General features: G+C 39.2%; 1 protein-coding gene across 3 annotated transcripts; it reads left to right on the plus strand.

Moving 5' to 3' along the window:
• Window positions 1-466: 466 nt before the first annotated feature.
• rab11fip4b (RAB11 family interacting protein 4 (class II) b) lies at window positions 467-25,996 on the plus strand. Of its 3 annotated transcripts, none has more exons than XM_053499017.1 (13): window positions 467-683; window positions 10,587-10,753; window positions 11,213-11,377; window positions 12,026-12,157; window positions 13,154-13,189; window positions 14,745-14,847; window positions 14,957-15,060; window positions 15,406-15,546; window positions 16,424-16,505; window positions 21,045-21,182; window positions 21,803-21,961; window positions 23,242-23,385; window positions 23,661-25,996. In XM_053499017.1, the coding sequence occupies exons 1-13, from the start codon at window positions 624-626 to the stop codon at window positions 23,775-23,777; spliced, it is 1,548 nt and encodes a 515-aa protein (XP_053354992.1). In that variant the 5' UTR covers window positions 467-623; the 3' UTR covers window positions 23,778-25,996. The 3 variants fall into 3 exon arrangements, with proteins under 3 accessions (XP_053354992.1, XP_053354993.1, XP_053354994.1); XM_053499018.1 differs by having other exon boundaries at window positions 14,748-14,847; XM_053499019.1 differs by lacking the exon at window positions 467-683 and adding an exon at window positions 6,409-6,509.

Genomic DNA, 25,996 nt, shown 5'->3' on the forward strand with positions numbered 1-25,996 from the left:
TCAAATTAAGTATGAATATATAAATAATAAAACAAAAAAATAAATATATAAATAAAAAAAACTGTCAATAACAAAATCTACATTATCTCGAATCATTACAATAATCATACAAAAGTGTTATAAAATCACAATAATGACTAAAAAGATTATTACAAAATCACAATAATCAGTTAAAACTCTTTATAAAATGTTCCGTGTTTGATGTTTTAAAGTGAAAGTGTGTGTGAGAGAGACAGAGAGAGAGCGCGCGCGCGTCTTTTCATTTCCCTGCTCGCGCAGGAGCTCATTAATATGCAAATAATGTGACGTTTGAGGTACTCGGCCACGCCTCCTCATGCCTTCCTTTCGAGGCCCGGTTGCCTGGCAACAGGTTTACAGCGAGGGAGAGTGGGCGGGGCTTAGTGCGGTAACTCAGTAACTCTTGGCAGCTGCGAGTTGAGTGTGAGTGAGAGAGTGTGTGTGTGTGAGTGTATTCGCTCAGAGTTTGTGAGTGTGTGTGTGTGTGTGTGTGTGGATAACAGAGAGAAGCTCGTCATCATCAGAAGAAGAAAAAGAAGACGGAGAGTTCCTTTGGAACGGAATAAACCTGTTGAGATTGTGTGTGTGTGTGTGTGTGTGTGTGAATGGCTCTGGAGTGTGAGGAGTGGACACACACCGACCATGCGGACGCAGTGACACACACGGTAAGAAACTCCAAGTGTTTTATTCCCCTCATTAATTATTCATGATTTACTCATTAAATGATTGATGGTTATTTTCCCGCCTTATTATTCCCGCGTCACTTTGTTTCTTCTCTCATCTGATCCCATTTGATTAATTATCCTCCTTATTCAAATCAGTCACAGGTTGAGCGATATTCTGCAGATTTGTACCAAAAAAAAATAAAGTAATAAAAAAAAAGTTACATTTAAGGAAAAAAAAAGGTAAATAATGTTAATATTCCGCCCTGATGAGGAGGTACAGTTAATAATCTGTGCAGGATTAAAGGGTTAGTGTGGGCTGTTTATCCTCAGACCCATCAGTCACTGAGTCCTGGCGTCTGATTAGTCGGGAGGTGTTGATTAATTCTCTGTAACAGCAGCTCTAAAGTTCCGGTTTCCATGGTAACTGCTCAGGGGACACTTCAGGACACTTCTATAATCATCAGTAATCTACTTTTTATTTCTTTACAATTCGAGAGAAGCTGGTGTTTCTAGCTGCGATAGCGTAAGTGAGAACACGAACACCATTGTTTCCTTCCTTAAACTTTAAACAGATAAAAAGTTCTGATGTCTGTCTTTATTCCGTTATAATAGAAATAAGAAATCAAAAATCTAAAAGGAATATAATGTAGAAATGTGAAGGTTTATATCAGATTTACTCTCGCTGTGATGTACGAGGAGTGACGCACCTGGGGGCGTGCTGTTATAGGGAAATAATCAATGTGTGTGTGTGTGTGTGTGGCGATAACTGTTACTCTGCTTCATCACATCACACTGTCACTCCTGTGCTTGCGACACACACACACACACACACACACACACACACAAGTTTCAATTCTCTTTCTATCTCTTTTTATCTCTCTCTCTCTCTCTCTCTCTCTCTCTCTCAGTAATGAGATTAGTTTAAGTATTCAGGCCAGCTCATTTACAGACCTGACTCTGGTTTATTAAAGTATAATCACACACACACACACACACACACACAGAGCAAGACAAGCCTTGAGAAAGGTGACTCTGGTTTCATATTAACTTTGTATTTGTTTGAAAAGGGAACTCGGTTTTCGCAACACGTGTGTGTGTGTGTGTGTGTGTGTGTGTGTGTGTGTGTTGGACAGAAAGAAGAACTAAAGCTGGACTACATTTACTCACTGCACATTTGCCCCCGACCCACACACACACTCACGCACACAGACACACTGGTATTAAAGTCAGTAAGCTGTATTGCACACAGGCACTTTTTGTGTGTGTGTGTGTGTGTGTGCGTGTGTGTTCGGTGTAACACGACCTCACCGCGAGCTTATCTGTTCGCTCAGCATCTAGAAGATTGAGAACATCCAGAATCCTCTATCTGTGTGTGTGTGTGTGTGTAAGAGAGAGAGAGAGAGAGACCACAGAAATGTGTCAAACCCAAATGTTCTCACTCACAAACAGTGGGATTATAAATGAGCTATTAAAGGAACAGAGAAACCCTGCAGTAGGGTGAGCTGAGGAACACTGTGTGTGTGTGTGTGTGTGTGTGTGTGTGTGTGTGTGTGTGTGTGTGTGTAAGAAAGACCAACTGGGGGGCAGGTGATAAAACAAATGGCAACACCACACACACATACACACACACACACACACACCAGATACCAGTTTGTCGACTTGAGTTTCGGCTTACACTGACCCACTTCTCTGTGTTGTAGGACACACAACCTGTCCACGTCACAGTGTGTAAATGATCAGCTTAGAATTTTAGTCTTGCATATCTTTATATAATCTGCATAAATATAAGAAAACTTTTGTCTGTACGTTGGTCAGAACTCGCTCTTTCAATGATGTCTTTGTTCCATACATTAGAGGACCAGAAACCCGTCTCGGAAACATTTCTGTCTGTCCACAGATTCTGTCTCAGCATCACACAGAACTGTCTGTCTAGACGTTACTGAATCTCCTGCAGTCCTTAGATCTCTGCCTGAAGTTTAATCTGCTCCATCAGTGAATCTAAATGTGGAGTAAAAGTGATGTTATGAACAGTTATGTGTGGGATTTAATAATCTACTGTAAAATAATCTACTAATGCGCTACTGTCTCAATGTAAACAAACACCTGCACCAATAGATATTAATTAGAAAAGATAAAGTGAATATTTTGACTGGGATTAGTTCATATTTTCACTTTGGCTGAAATAACAGCGCTGAAGTGGTTTTAAGACAAAACTTCATCTTTATCCTTTTATCTACTTTTTCCATTTCTCATCTGTGATTCACTCTCCGATTACCGAACAGGGAGTGTATTTGTCTGAGCACCAAAGAAGGACAACTTAGTGTAAACAAGGCGTAAGATACTCAACCTTTCAGAATGGGATTTCTTTGTATTAATAAGTTAGACAGAGAGGCATCACACAAGTGCTGATAATAGACAGTAATAGCACTGTGACGTGTAACTATACAGGTGTGTATGAGTGGGGGTGTCCCAGGTGGTGTTAATGACACTAACTGTGGGTCTCAGCATGGGTAAGAGTAGGTCTGTACGGTACGTGTCATTCTGTTTATGGCTGAGGTGAGCTACTAAGCTAACTAGCATTTAACACAAGGCTGAATCCCAAATCTCTCTTCAACCCCCGATCAAGGGCACTACTTGGTGTGTGGAACACGGGATCGTCCACCCTGAATAGTGCACTAGCTTTTCATCTAACACTAACTTGAAATAAATCATAATCAGTTAATGATAAACGGTGTTTAGAAGCGATATCACACTCAATATCATGGCTGTGATATCTTCAGTCCTCGGTCTGCGTTCTCATGCATACGACCCTATCACAGCCATGCTGATATTCAGCATTTCTATATCTAACATCAAGTTTGCTTTTACTGTAGTTCATATTAGTTTCTTTCTTTCTTTCTTTCTTTCTTTGCGTGAAGCCCTGCTTCATCAGCGCGGCTGTACCAGTAAGAGCACTGTAGTCGGTCTTTACCTGCTCCCTCGACACACCACGAATACAAGTGCAGCTTTGTGGACTCATGTTTCAGAGCCGAGATCAGGTGTGTGTGTGTGTGTGTGTGTGTGTGTGTGTGTGTGTGTGTGTTGAGGTTGCTGTAGCACTGTGCACCATGGTACTGTATGAAACACTTGCATACACGTATATGAAACAGTCACACATACATATATACTACCAACTGTTTAAACAACTACATAGGAACACACCTGTAAGGGGTCGTTCATGAACAATTAGTTTTTTTTAAACGAATCTTTAACGTGACTCAAAAGAACGAGTATCTCATGTTCATGTTCTACTGGGCGCGCATGCGCAAATCATCGCAAGACCTCTGTAGGTTATGTACAGGAAACCGAATTAAGCGATTCTCGCAATGACTCTTCTACTCCGAGTCGTTCGTTCTTTTGTCACGTGACTCCCATAGACGCTATGCGGTGCAATAGATTCAAAAGAACGAACGACTCAGACTAAAAGATATGAGAGGTGAGCTACTCATTCTCTTTATCATAATATGTCCTTAGCTGCATGGAACTATAGGCAAAATTTGTGTATGTAGACGCACACACACACACACATACACACACACAGTACATGATTCTCAGTGTAAACGGAAGTCGTTTCAGTGTAGACGGACTTGGCGCTTCTTCTCCCTGATTGGTTGTAGCTGTTTGTAAACAGCCTGCTGTCAGACAGTCTAGAAGACGAAGTTGGACAGTATAATGATCATCACTGTTTAAACACACAACCCATCGCATAGGTGTGTGTGCACGGAGAGTTTGTGTGCATGTGCATGCATCTCATAGGTGTGTGTGCGTGCATTTCGTTTGTATTGGTTTGGGCATTTACAGTAGTAGTGTATATGTATGTGTAACTGTTTCATATATGTTTATGCAAGTGTTTGATGTGTGTGTGCATGAGTGACGTTTGATTTAAACCCATACCTCATACCATGGTGCTATTGAATGACTCACTGCTTCCTGTACATCATCTCCATGTATATACGTGTGTGTGTGTGTGTGTGTAGGTGTGTGAAAGAGCCTCTTCAGCCCTGTGCAGTGAATCATATTCCGTGTTCGATTCTGAATCACGCTTTGGGGGAAACGCAGAAAGAGGAAACGGACTGCTGAAGCTGAAACTGTCTGATTAGCTGGTGTACTTTTATAAATGATCAGCACAGAGGAAATATGGGATTTCCTGCATGTAGAAAGGAACACACACACACACACATGTGGGATTCACACACATATTATGCACTGGTTTTAAACTAAAATACGGGTCATTTTAAATACGAAAGTAAATTAAACGCGGTTCTTCGACAGGTTCCTAACGGATCTGATTAAAGGTTTCCTGTCCTTCTGGTGTTTATTGAGACAAAGTATGGACGAGAGAGGGAATGCTTACTCATGTCTCACACACGCATACACTCCTCATCACACACGCATTGTCAAACGTCTGTGCCATGTTTCATAAAAAGAGGGACAGATAAAGAATGAGAGAGACAGACGGAAGGAGAGACACGAAATGAAACACAAACAGTGTACAGATGGACAACAGGGGAAAAAAAAAATGAGTATGAAAGACTGACGGGCAAAGACAGAGAGAGAGAGAAAAAGAAAACAGAGACAGGCAGGACAGAAAGAGAAGGGCAGACTGGTAGACAAAAAGAAAGTGAGACCAAATGAAACGGATACAGACAGACAAACGAGAGATACGGAGAGACATGGAGAGATGCGGAGAGATGTAGATAGACTGAGGGGAAAAAAGAGACAAAAAGAAATAAAGAAATGGATGAAAAGAAAAGGAGACACCTTTATAAAGAATGAGACAGACAAAAGAGATGCAGACACAAGAGAGACATGTAGATAGATGGGGGGGGACTGATGGAGACAGACAGATAAAAAAAAGACAGACAGACAGACTTGGAGAGAATGAGGGAGACAGACAGGCAGACAGAATGAAATGTATTCCTATAGTCTAAGGGATTATTGTGGGAATAAACAGCCATGTTTACGCGTCTTCATCCTTGAAGATGTTCAATCTGCACAGCGTGGTTTCGGTTCTAATGTTACAGTGCCACACCCACACCTGACACCATCTCATGACATCATCCAGGTGCGCACCGTGGTGAGGAGGAGGAGGATGTTTCTCATCAATCATTCTGCTTTTGTGTTTCAAAATTTTCTCTCATGTTTTTCAATTTGATTTCAGTCTTTCGTCTGTAGTTATCTCCACGTCCTTCAGCAGGAGAGACCGGTGTGAGGGTTCACAGCTTCTGAACATTGCCTTAAAAATCAGTGTGTGACCAAAAACTTCTCTCCTGATGGAATTCACACACGTGAAAGGTTTTCGAGATTTGATGAAGAAACACCACCAAGAATCATTCATAAGCAGAGGTTTCCTCATTGTTGTATATTAGTATAATCTAGACATCATTAGGCTAATCTCGTCACACAATGTTGAAACATTGCTCTAAAGTTCTCATTAGTCAGATCTTGTTTTTGTTTTGAGAGGTGCGTGATTTGTCCTGGAGTCGTCTCGCTACTCTCTGAGGTTTTGTCAGAGATTTACCTCTTTGTCTGTTCATGTCCGTGCATGACCTCTGCGTCATAAACCCTGCGCTCGAGTACAACCTGTTGCTGCCGTGTTTGGATATACCTGTCAGTGAGCTAGTGCCAAACCCAGAGCGGGGCGTGTTCGAGGGCAGGTGCTCTCAGTTCTCCACACGTTTGTATAAACACCTCAGACATCGAGGCTGAGATTAGATCTTAGACGCAGGACCAGACAAGGTGTGATCAGAGCCAGTCTGCTGTAGAACCAAGAGTGTGAGCAGCATGGTGAGCGTCAGTGCTGATAGAGGTGCTGGTGGTGGTGGAGTTTCTCCTTTGGTTTCTCTTCCTCTGGTGGTGATCTATTTTTTCTAGCCCTCACTAGAAAACATTTTTAGACTGAAGATCGACTATAAACGATTTTTAGACTGAAAGAAAAATTGTTTATTGGGTGAGCAAAATGACCGTATCAGTGGGACAGATTCAATTTTATTATTTAAAAAAAAAAGTATCCAAGTAATTTTCCGAATAATTCTCTTACTATATGTACATATTTTTCACTTTTTGCATTTTTTTAAAAGTGTATCATATTGTGTGTGAGCAGAACATCATGTAAAATAATCTACAACAAATGAAATATTCTTCAGATAGAAACAATTATATAAAACGTAAGAGGACCTGGGACGGTGCCCTGTGGCACACCTGATATACATTTCTAAAAGCTTTTTTAAAGTAGGTTTTATGCATGGGAATCAGTCGATACAATATCACAATAAATTGGTACTGTTTCGATTCATTTTGCGATTGTTAGTATCATGATTTAATAAATATTCATATTTGATATTAATTTTTACAATTTTTAAATTTTAAACAAATGTAGCAAATAAAGATCTCCTCCAATATAGGTAGCTGGGCTGCTTGTCTATATGTGAATTTTTTTGAATGTGCCACTTTAGGATTATAGGGTAACTATGAAATGTTATCATCTTAAATGCAAACATGTATATTAATTAAAAATAAAATGTAAAAAATATATATTTTGATTTTGCCACACAAAAAATCACAATACATAACTAAATCTATGTTTTATCTTCTTCTCCCCATCTCTTCTTACTTTAACCTGCAACTATCTAAAGAAAGAAGACTAGAAAGCGTAGATAAATGTTATCTTTTATAATCATTAGATGTTTATAAGGTGTGCCACAAGGTTCCTGTGATTCTTGTGTCCTCATATATTCCTTAAATAATATATTGTTTTCAGAAAAAGTTTTAAACTGTAAGTTGCAGTTTGTTTTCTTTATTTTTTTCTAGCTCCTCCTCTATGACATTTTGTTCACTGTGTAACTTCAAGATAACAACACAGTGCCTGTTAATATTTCTCTGTCTCTCTTTTCTCTTTCTCTGTCTGAGTTCTGTCTCCTGATTGGTCAAAAGGTGTTGATTAATTCTCTAGAACAGCAGCGCAGGTTTATATCAATGCACTTGTTCTGATTATCGTTCCTATTCTAACGATTCAGGGTCAGAGGTCAAGCATCATTCCTGTGGAATGTTCACAAGTCAAGCCATAGTGATGGAAGTTATATTAATGGCGTTCCTCAGGGAGCAACTCTTGGTCCACTTGAATTTATAGATTTTTTACATTATTAGAACATGTAAGAGTATTTGATTGATATTTATGATGTTGTCAGGATGTTTGGAAACAACCTAAACACAACCATCTCATAAATACTGTCTCACTAATTCATAGTGTTTGTAACACAAGGATAATGTTTAAATATCAGTCTCATGTACAGTACATCTCCTGTGTTTAACCTGTTTGTGAACCCTCACATCTTCCTGTCATGTGACCTCCTGCATCACTGACTAGGTTGTTGTGTTTTTTTTTTTTTTTTGTGTTGTTTTTTTTTTACAAAGGAGATTGATTGCAGTCGGCTTTTATTCTTTATTATGGTAACAAAGAGGAAGGCAGGCTCTGTTACATAATCGAGACTTTGGCCTGTAGAAGCAGGGCTACGTTTACTCAGGTCTCAGCTGAGGTTAACACTGAGAACATGTTAAGTGCAGATTGTATTTAGGTGTGTGTGTGTGTGTGTGTGTGTGTTTCTACAAACAAATAGCCACTGTTAAAAAAATCGGTAACAATAAATCTTACAGTCGACCTCCACGGTATATTGCTAGCGAAATGTTAAAAAAAAAAATTTGGGGATGTGGTAAAAAAAAAAAAGAGCCTGTACAGTATATACTATATTTAGTTTAAACTCTAAATATACCACTAAATATTCTCCCAAAACACTTAATTTTACTCGACGTTATACACTGGCTCATCGTCTACACCGCTTTATCCTGTATTCAGGGTCGTGGGAGGCTTAGGGCACGAGGCGGGGTAGACCCTGGACAGCTAACCACTACACCACTGTACCGCCCCAGTTTTATAAATAATTCGTAAAAATATGTACTGTAATTCATGCAAGCGCGTTTTGCATGGTAGAGGTACTGTAGGATAAATACAGTAATAATTCATAATAATTACAGTAAAGCCGTTTTTTCCTCTGAAGTTGCCTTGTGTTCTCTCTACAGCACTAAAAGATTTTACAGTATTATATTTTATATGGAAATTTAGCTAAATGTAAGTTAATATTTGTTACAAAAGTTGTAAATCATATAGTTCTTATTAGCTTAGCATGAAAATGCATGAAACACTTTATATTGCATGTATATATACATATAACACACAGCATGGTTAATAATGTATGTTTGATTTCTTCTCCTTGACAGTGTGTTATATAACTGCTCATTTAAGTGTGTGTGTGTGTGTGTGTGTGTGTGTGTGTGTGTGTGTGTGTGTGTGTGTGTGTGTGATCCATTTGAGCTTTGGTGTTAAATATGACAGCTTCCTGCTTGTCCTTCCTAATCTCTTATCCTTCATTTGCCTGAAACTCTTGAGTGGGCAGTCGAACTCCAGAGAAACACACACACACACACACACACACACACACACACACACAGTGCAGTGTCACTGGGCTGTATTGTTCGTTAAGTCTGTTAGCTGTGGAACCGGTTTGCCAAATGTTGGATCCTGTGTGAAAACACACACACACACACACACACACACACACACACACACACACACACACACACACACACACACACACAGGGATGGGAGGTTCCACAGTGATGATGTGTGATGCAGTAAAACCATTATGTCTACATACACAAGCTGAGATTAAATGACATCATATATTTCACTCGTGTTTCATGTTGGAGTTCTCATATCCCTCATGTCCCCAGTTTCAGACGTCCCCTGGTCCAAATGTCCCCAGTTTGTCACTACCATTGGTCAGTGGGTTCTGAATCTTTTCTGTTGTTCAGTTCCTGGCTCCAGTGTGTTGCCAGGCGTCTAGGCTCCTGTGTTTTTGTGCTCTTTAGTCACCCACGTCCCTGTTGCCTAGCCTCCATGTTGTTCAGTCCCTGCTCTCTGTTACCTTGTTGCTGGGTCCTTTGGTGCTTTGGTCTTCATGGTGCTGTAGGCCATTTGTTACCCTGTACGTGTTTTCAGATTTGCACTAGAGCTAAATATTGTCCAGATTGTTTCCAAGTTTTTGCTGTTGAACTATGTCTTTTTTCACCTGGAAGTTCTTAGATTTTTGTCTGGTCTGGTCTGGTCTGGTCTTCTCGGTCCCTGTGCTGCTCTAGGTTTATGCTGCTCTAGAGCCCCTTGTTTCCGAATCCCCGTGTTGCTCCAGGTTTCTGTATTGCTCTCTATTCTTTGTTCTATGGCCCAACTTTTGCTCTAGAATACCTTATTTCCAAGTTCCTCTGTTCTTTAGGACCCTGTGTTACTCTGGGTTCTTTCTTTCATCTACTGTAGTTCCCTTTGCTGCTCTAAGTTTCTGTTGCTCTGGAGCCCCTTGTTTCTACAAGTAAGTCCCCTGGTGCTCCTGGGATGCTGTAGGTCCTTCTGTCAGCTAGTGTTGCTCCAGGCCCCAGTGTCGGACTAGGTCCCTTTGGTTCTCCACTTTCGTTGCTTATTTCAGAGTCTGCATGGTTCCGTGGGTTTCTTTGTTGCTCTACCTCACTGTGATGTTCTAGGTCCTCATGTTACTTGAATTGACCATCCTACTGAAGGTCCCTATTGCTGGTCCCAGATAGCACTTTAATCACTTAAATCTTCCATTCTTGTGTGTATTTACCCGTCAGGACATTATGTCCATGTTCTATGGATTTAGGACATTATGTCCATGTTCTATGGATTTAGGACATTATGTCCATGTTCTATGGATTTAGATGATACAGTACCTATGAAATTACAAAGCAAGTTTGCCAACTCATTTTCACATTCCTCGCATGTCTCTCTCTCCCCTGTAGCTCAGGGAGGTCATGTCCGTATCAGTGCGGGAGCCGTACGAGGATGATGAAGCTCGGGAATCGGACCGAGACAGCGCCAACGAGAGCGCTGCTGGATCAGAACTCTCAGACGGAGGAAGAGGAGGAGACAAAGAGGAAGGACTGAGAATGTTCTTACCTCGGCAAAAGTTAGTTCTTGTGTCAACAAATCTCACACACACACACACACACACACACACACACACACACACACACACACACACCTGCACATCACCGTGCACACAATGCAGTTCATTCCAAGCTAATGTTAGTAACTGTAAATGATTTGTTTGTTGTTTTTTCTTGGAGGCGTGTCACTCCTGTGATTACGGGAAGGTTATAGGACGGGATGTTATCAGTATGTACTGAGTACTGAAATAGCTTTATGCAGCTTAATCTTAGCATGGTGTTAGCAACAGGGACGGGTGTGTCTGTGTGCATGCGAGCAGCCACGTGTGTGTTTGTGTGCGAGAGAGAGAGAGAGAGTGAATTAAGGTGGAATAGTTTTTAAGCGTACAGGACAAGGTGGACAATTTATTGTGGGACGATGATTAGAGACAAGTATGAAAATAAACCAGCTAAGACAGCGGGGACACTGGATGTTGCAGGAGTGAAGAGCGGAGCCTGAACCCGTCTGTGACCTCTGACCTTTCGACCCGCTCGCTAAATGAGGAGCAGTTTGAGGATTATGGAGAGGGAGACGACATCGAGTACAGCAAGGACGAGACGCACACGAACGGGCTCTACGACCACGGGTCCTCCGTCCCCTCCAGGTGTGTACTTGTGTGTGTGTGTGTGTGAGTACGATGGTGAATTTCTGTTTAAAAAACATGTGATTCACAGCCAACAACAGTAGCAGCAGAGACTGAAATAATTTCCAGAAGCAGCAGATCTGCAACCGGTGCTGAATCAGTTTCACTCAGAGAGCGCGCTCTGTCACACACACACACACACACACACACACACACACACACACACACACACACACACACACACACATCCCTCTGTTAAACTTTTTACATCAGGCTAAACCAGTGACGTGACGCGCTCCTGATGGAGGGATAAAAAAAAAGATTAAAGTTTTTTATTTCATTGTTCGTTATCGTGATTTTTTTTTTTTTTGCAATTTTTTAAACTTTTTTAAACGACCAGAAAAGCACAAAAAAAAATTAAGTTGCTTCCGAAAAGTAGTATGAAAAGATAAAGAGGAAAATATGAATGAGAGAATAAGCATGTGAATAACTCTGACAGAAGGAGAGAAATGAGGACGATAGAAAGAAGAAATAAAGGAAGTGAAGACTGGAATAAAGAAAAGGGAGAAACAACGAAAAAAAAGTAGGAAGAAGGAAAAAGAGAGGAAAGGAACGTGAGGAAAGACTGACTGTCTCTCTCTCTCTCTCTCTCTCTCTCTCTCTCTGCAGTGCGACACACACACCTCAGAAGGTGAGACAGGTGAACGGTGATGCGCACGAATTGTTTTGCTCAAACTGCTGCAAAAAAGTGGTTCAACTCAACGAACTCGAAACCCGACTCAAGAACCTCAAAACACACAGGTATTACACACACACACACACACACACACAATCTCACACACACGCGCACACACACACACACAATCACACACACACACACGTATATAAAAAAACACACACATGAGAAAACACACACACAATCACACACACACACACGTATATAAAAAAACACACACATGAGAAAACACACACACAATCACACACACACAATCACACACACACTTGTATAAAAAAACACACACATGAGAAAACACACACACGCGCACACACAATCTCACACACACACGCGCACACACAATCTCACACACACACGCGCACACACAATCTCACACACACACGCGCACACACAATCTCACACACACACGCGCACACACAATCTCACACACACGAGAAAGCAGACACAATCTCACACACACACACGAGAAAACACACACAATCTCACACACACACACACATGTATATAAAAAAACACACACAATCTCACACACACACACACACACGTATATAAAAAAAAACACACACAGGAGAAAACACACACACACAATCACACACACACACAAAATTGTATAAAAAAACACACACAGGAGAAAACACACACACACACACACGTACACACACTTGTATAAAAAAACACACACAGGAGAAAACACACACACACACACACACTAATACAGTATGTACATGCAAGGCTTCTGAGCAAAAGTTTTAACCCCCTAATTATTTTTCATCTGTCACTCTTCACCAAAATAAAAGTTTACTTAATAAATAAATCATACGTACGTCTTTTTGTCGTTTAAACTTTTTAAAATATAACGTGACTGTAACATGGTGTAACTGATGCGTATCTTCATGGTTATGTTATAAAATTATCATTTATATTGTGATATTTATTAGGGGTCTGAATATCACAATGTATTATAGAACTGATCATCAGCACATCCCTGCTGTAAAGAGTGTGTGTGTGTGTGTGTGTGTGTGTGGGAGAGAGAGATTGATGGTGTTCATTTTTTCTTTCAGCCCAAACAAAAAGATTTCCAGTACAGCATTTGGCAGGTGAGTCGTGTGTGTGTGTGTGTGTGTGTGTGTGTGTTCAGTGGTTAATCATTACACATGCAGACAAACTGTCCCACACACAGTTTGTAGAGTTGTGTATGTTGTATTAACACTATGGTGTGTGTGTGTGTATGTTGTACTAACACTATGGTGTGTGTGTGTGTGTGTGTGTGTGTGTGTGTAGTATGTACAGAATACCGGTTTAGGTGTGTGTTCTGTAGAGTATGTATGATACGGTTTGTGTATACAGTATGCTCAGCTTGTTCAGAGGCGCACACACACACACACACACACACACACACACAGAGTTCACCTTTAATAGAGATTGAAGGACGGTGTGTATTTTGTGTGAACATTATATGGTGGGGGAGTGTAATAAGCTGTGTGTGTGTGTGTGTTAGTGCGGCATAAACAGTATGTAAAATGAAGGTCAGTTATTAATCATTACACACACACACACACACACACACACACACACACAGTACTTCACATTGTTTTAAGGATGATGTCAATGTGTTGTATTAACAGTTGTTTGTGTTCCGAGTTCTGTATAAGGACACACACACACACACACACACACACACAGCAGTGTTTAGATCACACAGATGTTATTATTTCGCTCTCTAATGCTGCCATGTTTATTGTTCTTAATTTCAAACTCACACCGACCCAAATAATGAAATAAATAAATAAATAAAAATAAAGTGTGTGAGCGCATGCACGTTTGATTTGAATAGTTTAATCTGAGGTAGTTCTAAGGTGTGGCTCTGTAACACACACCTTTGTGCTATTTGCAGGTTTAATGGGTTAATTGTTGTTACAGTAACAGTGTGTCCATCTTCCCCAGATGAAGTCGTGGGTCGCAGTGGGTGGCGCCTCAGTGGGTCGGGTCGGTTCCCTGTGGGTGGCGCCTCAGTGGGTCGGGTCGTGTCGCAGTGGGTGACGTTATATCGAGTTGTGCCAGATTAAACACCAGACAGTTCCAATGTGTTCCAATATTTCTGATCCTGTCGTACTATAACCTGGCAGACGTCAGAGATCAGGAAATGAAAATCTAAGATCGACTCGTCTTCTGATCTCAAACCCAGGGACCTTCAGTGTATACAGCGTGTGTGTGTGTGTGTGTGTGTGTGTGTGTGAGACATTTGAACAGTTTAAACTGAGAGTGTTGAGGCGTGGTTGTCTCGAACCCATTTGTTGTGTCTCTGATTAAATTAATTAGTTAATTGTGGTCGCCATAGCAGCAGTGACGTGTTCCAAACCTTTAACTATTAAAAATCTGAGTGTGTGTTATGTGTGTGACTGAAATGTGACTGTGTGTGTGCGCACACTACTGTTTGTTTCGGTGTATTAAGAGGTGCCGAAACAAACAGGACCTGAAAAGTGTGTGTGTGTGTGTGTGTGTGTGTGTGAGAAAGAGGGATAAATGTGCTAGAGTGCAGCTCAAGCTTTGCTGCAGTTTTCTCTCTATTGCAGTAGATGTGAGTGCCTTCTCACTGTACTCTGTGTGTGTGTGTGTGTGTGTGTGTGTGTGTGTGTGTGTGTGTGCGCACAGAAGGCTGCTCTACCACAGTAATCTCAGCAGTAGGAACAGCAGCACAGAGGACCTGTATGGAGACGGTAGCATTGATTACTGTGACATTGATATCGCTGACAAGGTAATGTCTCTCACACACACACACACACATGCGCACAAACATATACGAAATATATATTTTTAAATAACGGTGTAATGCATAACTGTGTGTGTGTGCGCGCTCTGTGCAGGTAAGTCAGTTAGAGAAGAAGCTGTGTGAGCTGGAGAATGAGTCTCTGATGAACGGCGATGTGAAATCCAAACTCAAACAGGACAACATACACCTAGTGCACAGGTAAACACACACACACACACACACACACACACACACACACACACACACACACACACACACACACACACACACACTGCTACAGTACAGGTACAGACGAATTCCATCAGATGCCTAAAGTTTGACATTACAGATCCCCTGTACACCACCAGGAACCAGCAGGTCCTTCATTCATGGCGAGATCATCAAAATAATATCATATAGGCTTTTAGGAAGAACTCGTGTCATTAAACCACCATTACAGACCATCGGAAACGCACAAAAACCTGTAATATAAACATGTGATATTAGAATGTGTGTGTGTGTGTGTGTGTGTGTGTGTGTGTGTGTGTGTGTGTGTGTGTGCAGGGTTCATGAGCTGGAGGAACAGCTGAAGGAACAGGAGGCGCGATCCGAGCAGATCATGGACAGCGAGCTGCGGAGACACCGAGACTCCTTTAGTAAACTAGAGCGAGACAAGGACACCCAGCTCGAGATACTCAATAACCGGTACAAATGTGCACACACACACACACACACACACACACACACACACACACACACACACACACACAGTAAAGATTTTACCCAATTCAAATTGTGTAAAAAAAAAAAAATTTAAAGTGTGTTGATGGACCAGCAAATAGACCTTAATATAAGAGCCATGTGATTATAATGATTATGTGAATTAATTGATCATTTTGTTGGTTTATTAAATACATTCAATCATTTAACCAGCTTTTTAATTCAGAATGACTTCATACTTTTACAATTGTTCAGGTAAACTTAGAGACGTTAAACAATCAAATTTCTGAATTCTTTAAAAATATCTCTCTATATTTTCACAAAAAAAATTTCTATCTTCATCTTTTGACTTTTGAGCAGGAAAAAAAAGATTAAAAGCTTTGTTTATAAAACAGGTTTAAACAGCAAACACGAGATACACAGCATTTCAGTGTTTATTAGATACTTTCAGTCTGTTTAAATACTTTAATATCTGTATGAAATGTATCTACTTGAGTTGTAAACATTACTGCTAGCGAATCTAATAAGGGTAAAAAGGCAATGGCTTATCCTAAAATAGCTCTGAAATCCCAGTTTTGATTTCATGTTAAAAGACAAAATGTGTAGTTTAAATAAGTAAAGTCGGTTCTGTTTGATCTTTTTTTTTTTTTTTTCATTTTTTATTGTAATTCAGCTCACATGCAGTAGAGGTTTCAAAAATTTTCATTCTACTACTTTTATCTAACTAACAAACTTTTTTTTTTTTTTTAAGCCTGTTATACGTTTATGATAGGTGTGTGTGTGTGTGTGTGTGTGTGTGTGTGTGTGTGTGTGTGTGTGTGTGTGTGTGTGTGTGTTTAACCCTGTGTTGTTTTGCTTTCAGGGTGCAGCAGTTGGAGGTGGAAAACGCAGAGATGCTGGTCAGTGTAAGCAGGCTAAAAACACAGACGGAGAAGCTTGACGAGGTGTGTGTTTGTGTGTGTGTGTTTGTGTGTGTGTGTGTAGTTTCAGTTGCCGTGTGTGTCATCACTTTTATGAGATGATTTAATAAAAATAGCTTGTGTTTTATCTTGGCCACTTAGAAAGTTTCCTGGAGTAACCCAGTGTGAATGTTTCTCTGTGTAAGGGGATAAATGTGTTTGTGGTTGTTAAGTGCTGGGTGTATTTAAGGTGTTTCAGTCATACTGAGGTTGTTGGATATTTTTAAGGTAAATGTTGATGTTCTAGATGGTTCCGTGTCTTTTCTACCGTCACTGAGTCTTTACATTGTCTTCAAAAAGCTATTTGCTAGTTTACTAAAATGTTTTTTTTTTTAATATTTATATAATATGGTATATTTTGTTACCTAGCGACAATAGCAATGTGGCGGTTATGTACACAATACATCCCGGGTAAACACAGCTCTCCGCTGTATAGATGGCACGCTGACTTTAACACATCTTGTGTGTATCTGTGAGGTATTTAAACATGGTCTTGCATACTAAATGCTAGTTTGCTATTTTGAAACCCCTGCATTTAGCATGTCTTTAGCGTAGCATGCTAACTTTCCCTTCCTGAGAAGATTTTCTCAGAGCGTATCTACAAGACAATCTGTAGCGCGTATCGCTGAGCGGAAGAAATCTGCTGAACCGGCACATTCTAATGTCTAATCAGGACAATTCTTACAGTTCATCGTGACAAGAACAGGACTGACAGAATGACTTTGGAGGATTTAATTTTTTCTTGTCTTTTTACGGTTAATTTAGCTGTAAATCAATCAAATAAAGGCACATGTTAATATGTGTGTAGAATATAGATATACCGTACAATCTCTTCTAATAAGCTAGCATAGTAATCAGCTAATTTGCTAACTAGCCATTTAAAAAGGAAAAATCTCAAATACTTGCTTGGTAACTTCTACAATGAATTACCTAGATCGTAAAATAATACAAGGTGAAGGGGAAAAAAGTTGTGTAAACACTGTTGCTAGATGCTGTGGCTAATCCGAGTAATGCCTGAGGGTTCGCTAGCGAACACACAGTAGGTATTTTACATGTATGAAATAAGGGTAAAAATAATACAGAGTCACCAAAAACATTAACATTTACCTCAGATTTATGGTTAAAATAACATAACAATAAAGATACTGTTTGGCCAAAATGATTAAGCTAACTAGAACATAGTTCTTAAGTCTTTTAGCGATAGTAAAAGTAAAAGTGGAACACGGAAAGTGGAACTGTAACAGAATCATCCGGAACGTTAACATTCACCTCAGATTTGTTGATAGATTACTAAGGAAAGGCTAAAAGTAAACTGTTATTCCACTTAGCATGACTTGCTAGCCCAGCCTAATGATCCCATGTGTGTGTTTGGGTGGGTGTGTGTGTGTGTGTGTGTGAAGTCAGATGAAACATTGGGCTCCTTGTTAACAAAACAAACTGAGCTGCTGGTGAGAGATGAATAACGTGATAGGGGCTTATTCAAAAGCAGTGCTCTTTAAAGCGTGTAAATTAGCATAAGTGCGTGTTTATTTAGGATCCGTCAGATACGTTGTGGATCATGAGCTTAGGCGTTGTGGTCTGATTCCACAGAACTCTGGTCTGGTGCAGTTTTGAATGCCATTGAGGAAGTGATGATCATTATTACTGTACACATGATGTGTGTGGTCACTGTGGGCTAGCAAATAAACGGAAGATGTTTTTGCTATGCTAATCAAACTAACACGGTAGCATTGCACTAAAGTTGCCTGTGATACACGATGGAACAAAATATACACACAGGTGAAAGTTGAAAAAATAGAATATCGTGCAAAAGTTCATTTATTTCAGTAGTGAAACTTAAAAGGTGAAACTAATATATGACATGCAAATATATATATATATATATAATTTTTTTTTCATATTCAAAGCGGGATAGTTCAAGCCGTGATTTGTCATAATTGAGATGAATATAGCATACAGCTTATGAAAACCCCAAATCCACAATCTCAGAAAATTTAAATATTGCATGCAATCAATAAAACAAGGATTGTACATAGAACGTATCGGACCTCTAAAAAGTATAAGTATGCACATGTACTCAGTACTTGGTTTAAGTCCCTTTGGCAGCAATTACTGCCTCGATGCTGCATGGCATTGAAGCTATTAGCCTGTGGCACTGTGAGGTGTTATGGAAGACTAGGATGCTTTAATAGTGGCCTTCAGCTCTTCTGCATTGTTCAGTCTCATGTCTCTCATCCTTCTCTTGGCAATGCCCCATGGATTCTCTATGGGGTTCAGGTTTTCTGCACAACTGTCAGGTCAGCAGTCTTTCCCATTTCTGTGCTTCCTACTGAACCAGACTGAAAGACCATTTAAAGCAGTTGTTCTCAAACTTTCAAGCCAGTGACCCCTAATTGAAGATCGACAAGATCTCGCGACCCCCCACTATCAAAAACAAGCAATAAACATAAGTTGTTCACAGTATTTTGACTACATTTACTATACATCAAAATAATTTTGGCTTACCTTTCAATGGGAAGGGTGTATGTGTTTTGCCGGGCTTTATACTTTCATGAGCAAGCACTTCTGAACAGATTACACATTGAGGGAAATCTACGTTGTCAACAGTAGAGCAAGTGAGTCCATACTGCCCAATTCTTCCTGATATTTTCGAAGTTTTCTACTTTGGTCTGATGGGGTCTTGCTCTTATGCTTGGTCGATGTACATGGTTTGATGACTTAGGCAAACTGTCCACAATTTCCGTAACATTTTTAGATTTGCCAATAACAGATTTATTTATCTCGGCAGTTGCGGTTTTCACGTGCAATTATGCGCTGTAGCAATAACTAGTGAGCAGTCGCTGCACAGTGATGTCATATCTTTGAGTTGCAAATTTATTTATTTTTTTAAACACTCACACTCAATCAGTAGTATCTTTACAAATCAGAAAATATTTATTTATAACATTTACTTGTAATACTGAAAAGTGTGTATTATAATCACAAAAAAAGACATAATTTTTTAATCCCTCTCGCGACCCCATGAAATTATTTGCAGGTGTTATGGCTTAATTAGCTGATTAGAGTGGGACACTTTGAGCCTAGAATATTGAACCTTTTTACAATATAAAAATTTTCTGAGATTGTGGATTTGGAGTTTTTATGAGCTGTAAGCAATAATCACAGCACACACGGCTGGAACGATCTTGCTTTGCATGTAATGAATCTATCTCGTATATTACTGTAGTTTCACCTTTTAAGTTGCATTACTGAAATAAATGAACTTTTGCACGATATATTAATTTTCGAGTTTCACCTGTTTACATTTTTTTTATTATTCATTATTCATGTCATTCTAAAAAGATTTTTAAAGAGAAAAGCAGTAAAAGTTTAGTTTAATTTTAGTTTAATATACATTTAGCTAGCTGCACAACAAACAAAACTGCTAAACACTAATGCTTTTCCTCAGGTACTAAAACAGTGTCAAAATACAAACTATTTAATGTAACATGGATAAATAGGAAATTACGTTCCATTGGAGAAAATAGGTAGTTAAAATAATAATTATTAAAAAATTGCTAATAATGGAGACATTTTATGGTGAGTAAATTTATATTAAACTTCGAAATAATACCAGAAATTTCCAAAATGATGGTTTTTACATAAGAGAAGTCATTTCTTTTACATCTCACATAACCTTAACTAGAAGTAAGATTATGTGAGGGGAAAAATATTTTTAAGGTTAAAAATAGTTCAAGATATTAAATTATCATGCAATTTAAGGTTGGGTAATTAATGATTAAATTAATATCTGCAAAAATATTTAACAATAAACAGGAAGACAAATAATCCATTAAAACAAATCAAGTAAAAAGTAAAAATGTTACAAAAATTTAATTTATCACAAATTTAAAACTATAAAACTTTTACAAAACTATAAAAAATTATATTTAAATAGATTTTTTTTTATTAAAGGAAGTTTAAGCTTTAGTTGCTTAAAATTTTAGCATGTTTCAATTGTTACAACAAACTAGTCGTGATATTGGTATATTAGTATTTTAGAATCAGATTGCATTGTGTTAACTTTTGTTATACCATTGTGACATCACACCAGAGGTCACTGCACTAAAGGGAACGTACGTACGTTCCTAGGGGGGAACACGCGCTCATACACTAGGGGCAATTTGGAAACACCAGTAAGCATACTTCATCATGTGTTCGGACTATAGAACACATAAGGAGAACCTTTAGGAAAACCCATAAAGATCAGGGAAAACGTGCAAACTCCACACACAGGCAGGATTCAACCCCCCAGCCCTAGAGGAGCGAGGCTCAGATCCACTGAGCCACCAAACTGCAGAGAGTAGACTACGAGTTGTAGCAAATATCCATGGCGATAAATTCAGCCACTCAGTGAGCGCGTGTAAGTGTGCTGCACCTTGCTTACCACAGGCTAATTTTCCTGTTAGTCTCACACATGACGCGTGTTAAGGGGCGTAGTTGTGTCCTTGGTAAAATTTGAGTACGATTTGTTTGCATGTCCAGGAGAAGCAGCGAATGACTGATAAGCTGGAGGACACGAGTCTCCGTCTGAAAGATGAAATGGATTTATACAGGAAGATGATGGACAAACTGAGGCAGAACAGGAACGACTATCAGAAGGAGAGAGAAGCCATGCAGGAGGTGAGGCACAGTGATAAAACCAGCACACCTTTAAGTGTTTAAAGCGTTCACTGGAACAGCAAGGCTGATGTAGGTAGTGTGTGTTTTATAGCAAGCGGTATAGTGCTGTGGGAAACTAGCATCTGACTCAATTGGGAAAATGTCAAAACTAAGTCAAAACTGTTCATCCTTAGATTTTATTGTCTGATAGCAAAAAATGTAAACCTTAGGTCTAAGTCAGAAGTATATTTTAGCCCAAACCATTCCTCTGTAATGAACAGCAGTTGTGTAGAAGCACTCTGTATTGTTTATCTCCTCCATATCTTCATATTTTTTTACTTTTATGTTAAATAAATGTAAACTATATTATAAAAATAATACATGCTAATTGTATTATTGCATTTTGCTAATTAAAACTAAGTCGAAGAAATAAACATATTGTGTATATATACAGTACACATGTATAAGAAATACGGCACATTTGACCTAGTTTAGGATTATTTATGGTATTTCTGTTTATATGCTTGGACATATCCTGATGTTGTGTTTTTTTAAGTGTTTTTAATTAAAATACTGTTAGATGCTAAAACTAATAGTCTTGATGCTAACTAAAACTTAACCTGAAAATGATTGTTTTTCAGCTGATTGAGGAACTACGGCGAGAACTTGAGAACTTACAGCTGTACAAGCTGGATATGGAGCGCACAGGGCGGAGCCGAAGGTTGTCCACGAGCCTATCGGATTACTCCACAAGGACTCGCGAGAGTGATCTGGAACAGGAAATGAAGAGGCTTAAACAAGTGAGAACTCTCAGTACAATATTTCACTTCCCTCCTTTGGTTCAGCTTTTTAACAGACCGTTCAGTTAATTTATCAGCTTCCACTGTTAGACAAGCAATCAAGCAGGAACGTAAGTTACCCAGAATGCAGTGATAGTTTGGATGGGATCCAGAAAGGGAGAGGGAAAAAAAATGTTGGAACAGAGTTTGGAGAATATCGATAAACCTTCAGAAACAAACATGTCTATGCATGATACAGAACAGGATCTGATGTACCTGAACAGGTTCACATTTCTACCCCCAAGGAGAATCGTGTGGGTGTGTGTGATTTTGTGTGCGTGCGCGTATAGCGCTGTGTTTCACAGGACATTCCCCGTGACCTCCAGCAGCGAGCGTGTGTTAGCACACGCCTCTACGCGGTAAAGCTCTCTCTAAGTAAATCACTCCTTAACCGCTGCTGCCCGAAGTCTTCTAAAACTTCTAATACAGTTTATTTTTGTAAATAAGCACATCGTTCTCAGTAGTGACTAGATTAATGTACGCTTCACACTGATCCCTCATCCCATCAGCTAATTTAACAAGTTCATGACATCATTACCTTTACCTGGTCTCTTTCACTTAGTCCAGCAAAAGTACAGGTGTGCACAGCTGATTATCACACCCGCATGTGGTTCCTCCCAAAACTGTTAGCACAAGCAAATCATACAGAATGAACATTTTACTGTATATACTGTATAGATCAGAGGTGCACATACTTTTGCCCACATAGTGTTTGTGTATTTATATTGAATCACTGGAAAATTTTACATAAACATCATTTTTTATTTATTTATTTTGCACTATAACATGCATTTGTCATGGCTTTGTCATATCGGTATATCTAATCAAATCAGGTTTCTAAAACATTATGTATGTATTAATGTTATTAGAAATAATCAGATAATAACAGTACTGATCTCAGATCAGACATTAAGCGGGTATAAGATTAAGAAGACAATGCTTATCAGAAATAAAATTAAAAAAAAAACAATTAAGATCTGATCTCAGGTCAAGTATAATCATATCTAAGACTTATCCATACTGATCTCAGATCAGAAGTCGAAAATAATGCTGTCATTAAGAAGAATAAATTAAAAGAATAAAATAAGTAAAACTATTTTCACAAATTCGTGCTGATCTCAGTTTAGATAAGAGAGGAAGATAAGATAGATGAGAGAGAGAGATGTATGTTTTACTGTTGTGAGAACTGATCTCAGCTCAACAGTGGGTTTCCGTGTACATGTTGCTTTTTGCCCCTACAGGAGAACCAGAGACTCCGTGAACAAAATGAAGATCTTAACGGTCAGATCCTCACTCTGAGTCTCCAAGGAGCCAAATCACTAATCTCCACGCAGACGAAAGCTCAGTCCCTGGCAGCAGAAATCGACAACGCCTCACGCGACCAGGTATCACTTTGACCTTGCCAATCCTCCAGCCAGTGTAGACAATTTGGGATAGATAGAAAACCTAAATTGTATTTTTTTTTTCTTTGCCGTTCTTTTTATCTGTTGCAATTTAATGACATCATGTTTCACTGATAAAATGTGTTACATTTCTTGGATCAGAATCTCAGATCTAAGTAATTCTTTGAGTTTTTCATTTTGTACTGGAGTTTTGACGCGTATAGAAAGCTCTGGTGTAGCATGGTGCACTAAATGTCCACTCGTCTGTCTTTCCACAGTTAATGGAAGCTCTAAAGGAGCAGGAAGAGATCAACATCCGTCTCAGGCAGTACATGGACAAAGTTATTTTATCCATCCTCGACCACAATCCTTCCATCCTGGAGATTAAGTACTGAAAACAAGCTCTTGGTTATCAAAAACTAAAAAAAGGTCGAAGCTTGTGCCCTCTGCTGCCCTGGAGGTTGAACTGCGTACTTCTGAAAGGATTTGGACTTCATGTAGTGAAGCATATTCTTAATTCTCTCTTTGTGAGACCTTGGGACACCCTGGAGTTGTTGCAGTTTGTGATGGATTAGGGGACCTGGCAGCGGAACGGCAGGATGATGGATTACAAGTGTCCAGAAAACTCTGATTGTCTTCCTTCCGGCCCCCGGATGTTATTTTTGGTCTAGAGCTCGTTTTAGAGCTGCTATTTTGGGCATTAATTCTGGTGTTACGAAAGTTAATCAGAGGGAAATACGAGTCTGGGAAAGTGTCAGAGATGGAAATCGAAAGTGCAAGATGAAAAAAGTGGTGGAAGCACGTCCTGATTCTACTATGACTGGATTAAGGGGTGGAGCTTAACTTGAATCATGTCTGTCAGAGACTTGATTATGGCTTGATGCCGTGTCATGTAGTGTTGGTTTTAACAGGACCACATGATGCTTTAGTGACCAATAAGAGACACTGTTAATAACCGCTAATACCTGTGATACCTCACCATGAAGCTGTTAGGATATTCGATTTTGTAATCAAAACTATTTTGCGTGAAGAGGTGACTTGAAGCAACTAAATTAAAGTTTTTTGTTGTTGTTGGTCCTTTAATCACGTTTATGATTGGCTGTTGTACCTTAAGCTCCGCCCTTTTTCCCAACCAGTCCCACTGGTTAATACTGTGTGTAATACACTACATGGGCTGATGTTACATTTCCATCTGATACAATCACAACTTTTCAGCCTTTGGCCTAAATTTGAGTGATTCTGGATTATAATACTATAAAATAAGGGCTTTTTTAAAGAATCAGACAAACCTCATGAGCACAATCATTTTCCCCCAGAAAAAGGGACACGTGCCCAGAAATAATTCACAGTAATAATTTTGCTCATCCTCTTTAACCGATTAGTGGTACACGCTAGTCAGTTAGAGCAGGATCTGAATGTTGACTTAGCATTATGAATGTGCATATGTTCTATAAGAAGTGCTTCCTGTTTTTAAGCTGTTCCTAATAATGCTGCTGAAGTAGACATCTGCATCATCTTCACCACCTTCGCCAGGGTCTTTTCTTTATTTCAGAAGTGTTTTCATTGACAGCATTGCCTTATTTTCTTTTTATTAAAATGCTAATTTATTTGTTATACGAATCGGCAGCAAATTGGATACTGTAGAACCAATTAAAAACTTGAGTATTTATCTCAGGCTAATTTAAGATAAAAGGACATTTGTGTATGTTTAATTTTTAGCCAAAGTTTGACCTTTGATTACATTCAGGACCTGCTATTTCCATCTCAGCGCCCGGTATCGGCTCAGTGTCGGGATTAGTGAGTCATTTGAACCAGTTTGTGATGTTTGTTTTTTGTTTTTTTGTTTTTTTTTTGGTGGCTGGGCGGGTTTGAGGATTTGCTACGCACCTGTTTTGGGTTTTCTCCACTTATTTGTTTAAGTTTTTTTTTTTTTGCAAGGTAAAGTTGTGTCTCACGGTCACGGAGCTTACTTTCCTTTGCACCATGAACATGTGCACATTTCTGTTTTTTAGTTCTGTTCAAGTGTTTATGCTTTTTATTATTGGCCGCACTGATGGACCTGCTGATTGTGTAGCTGACTTGCACCTTTTTTGAAACACACTTCATTTCAGTGCAATTTCTAAACAAGCTGTAAATACTTCTAACTGTACATAGGTAAATGACAAACTTATTAGTTTCAACATAATTCTTTCTAGACTGTGTTGTACAGCTTAGCTTTCACTTTGTCACAGAATGTCTCCTAGCTCTAAAACCAATAGAGTACCACTAATTTAGCGACAGAAGCCGAATACCAGCTGGTGTTGTGTGTTAACCAGACTGTCATGGCTAATGACGTCTATTTTTGCCTTCTTAAATCCTTTTGCTAATCAAATTTCTCGTTTTGACTGTTGACGTTATAGATGTACAGATGTTCCAAACACAGGAACATTTAAACTCCTCAGATTAGCATCTTGTTAATTTATTGATGTAAACTGGAGTATTGTTACGTATTTCCTGTATATTGTTTTTTTTTTTTATGGGCCATGCTTCGCCGTCCTGAGTGTGACTGAAGGAGTAAACTATAACATGTTGAAGTAAGGTGGAATGTAACTTTGGCAATTAAATTTAAAATCAG

This window comes from Clarias gariepinus, chromosome 6 (assembly GCF_024256425.1).
Source record: "Clarias gariepinus isolate MV-2021 ecotype Netherlands chromosome 6, CGAR_prim_01v2, whole genome shotgun sequence".
Lineage (NCBI taxonomy): Eukaryota > Metazoa > Chordata > Actinopteri > Siluriformes > Clariidae > Clarias > Clarias gariepinus.

Bases quoted from the DNA above. Each gene is read 5' to 3' on its own strand.
- rab11fip4b (XM_053499017.1), top strand. From the start codon at position 624: ATGGCTCTGGAGTGTGAGGAGTGGACACACACCGACCATGCGGACGCA. The intron at 684-10,586 runs GTAAGAAACTCC...TCTCCCCTGTAG, and splicing joins CGGACGCAGTGACACACACG to CTCAGGGAGGTCATGTCCGT. The intron at 15,547-16,423 runs GTACAAATGTGC...TTTTGCTTTCAG, and splicing joins CTCGAGATACTCAATAACCG to GGTGCAGCAGTTGGAGGTGG.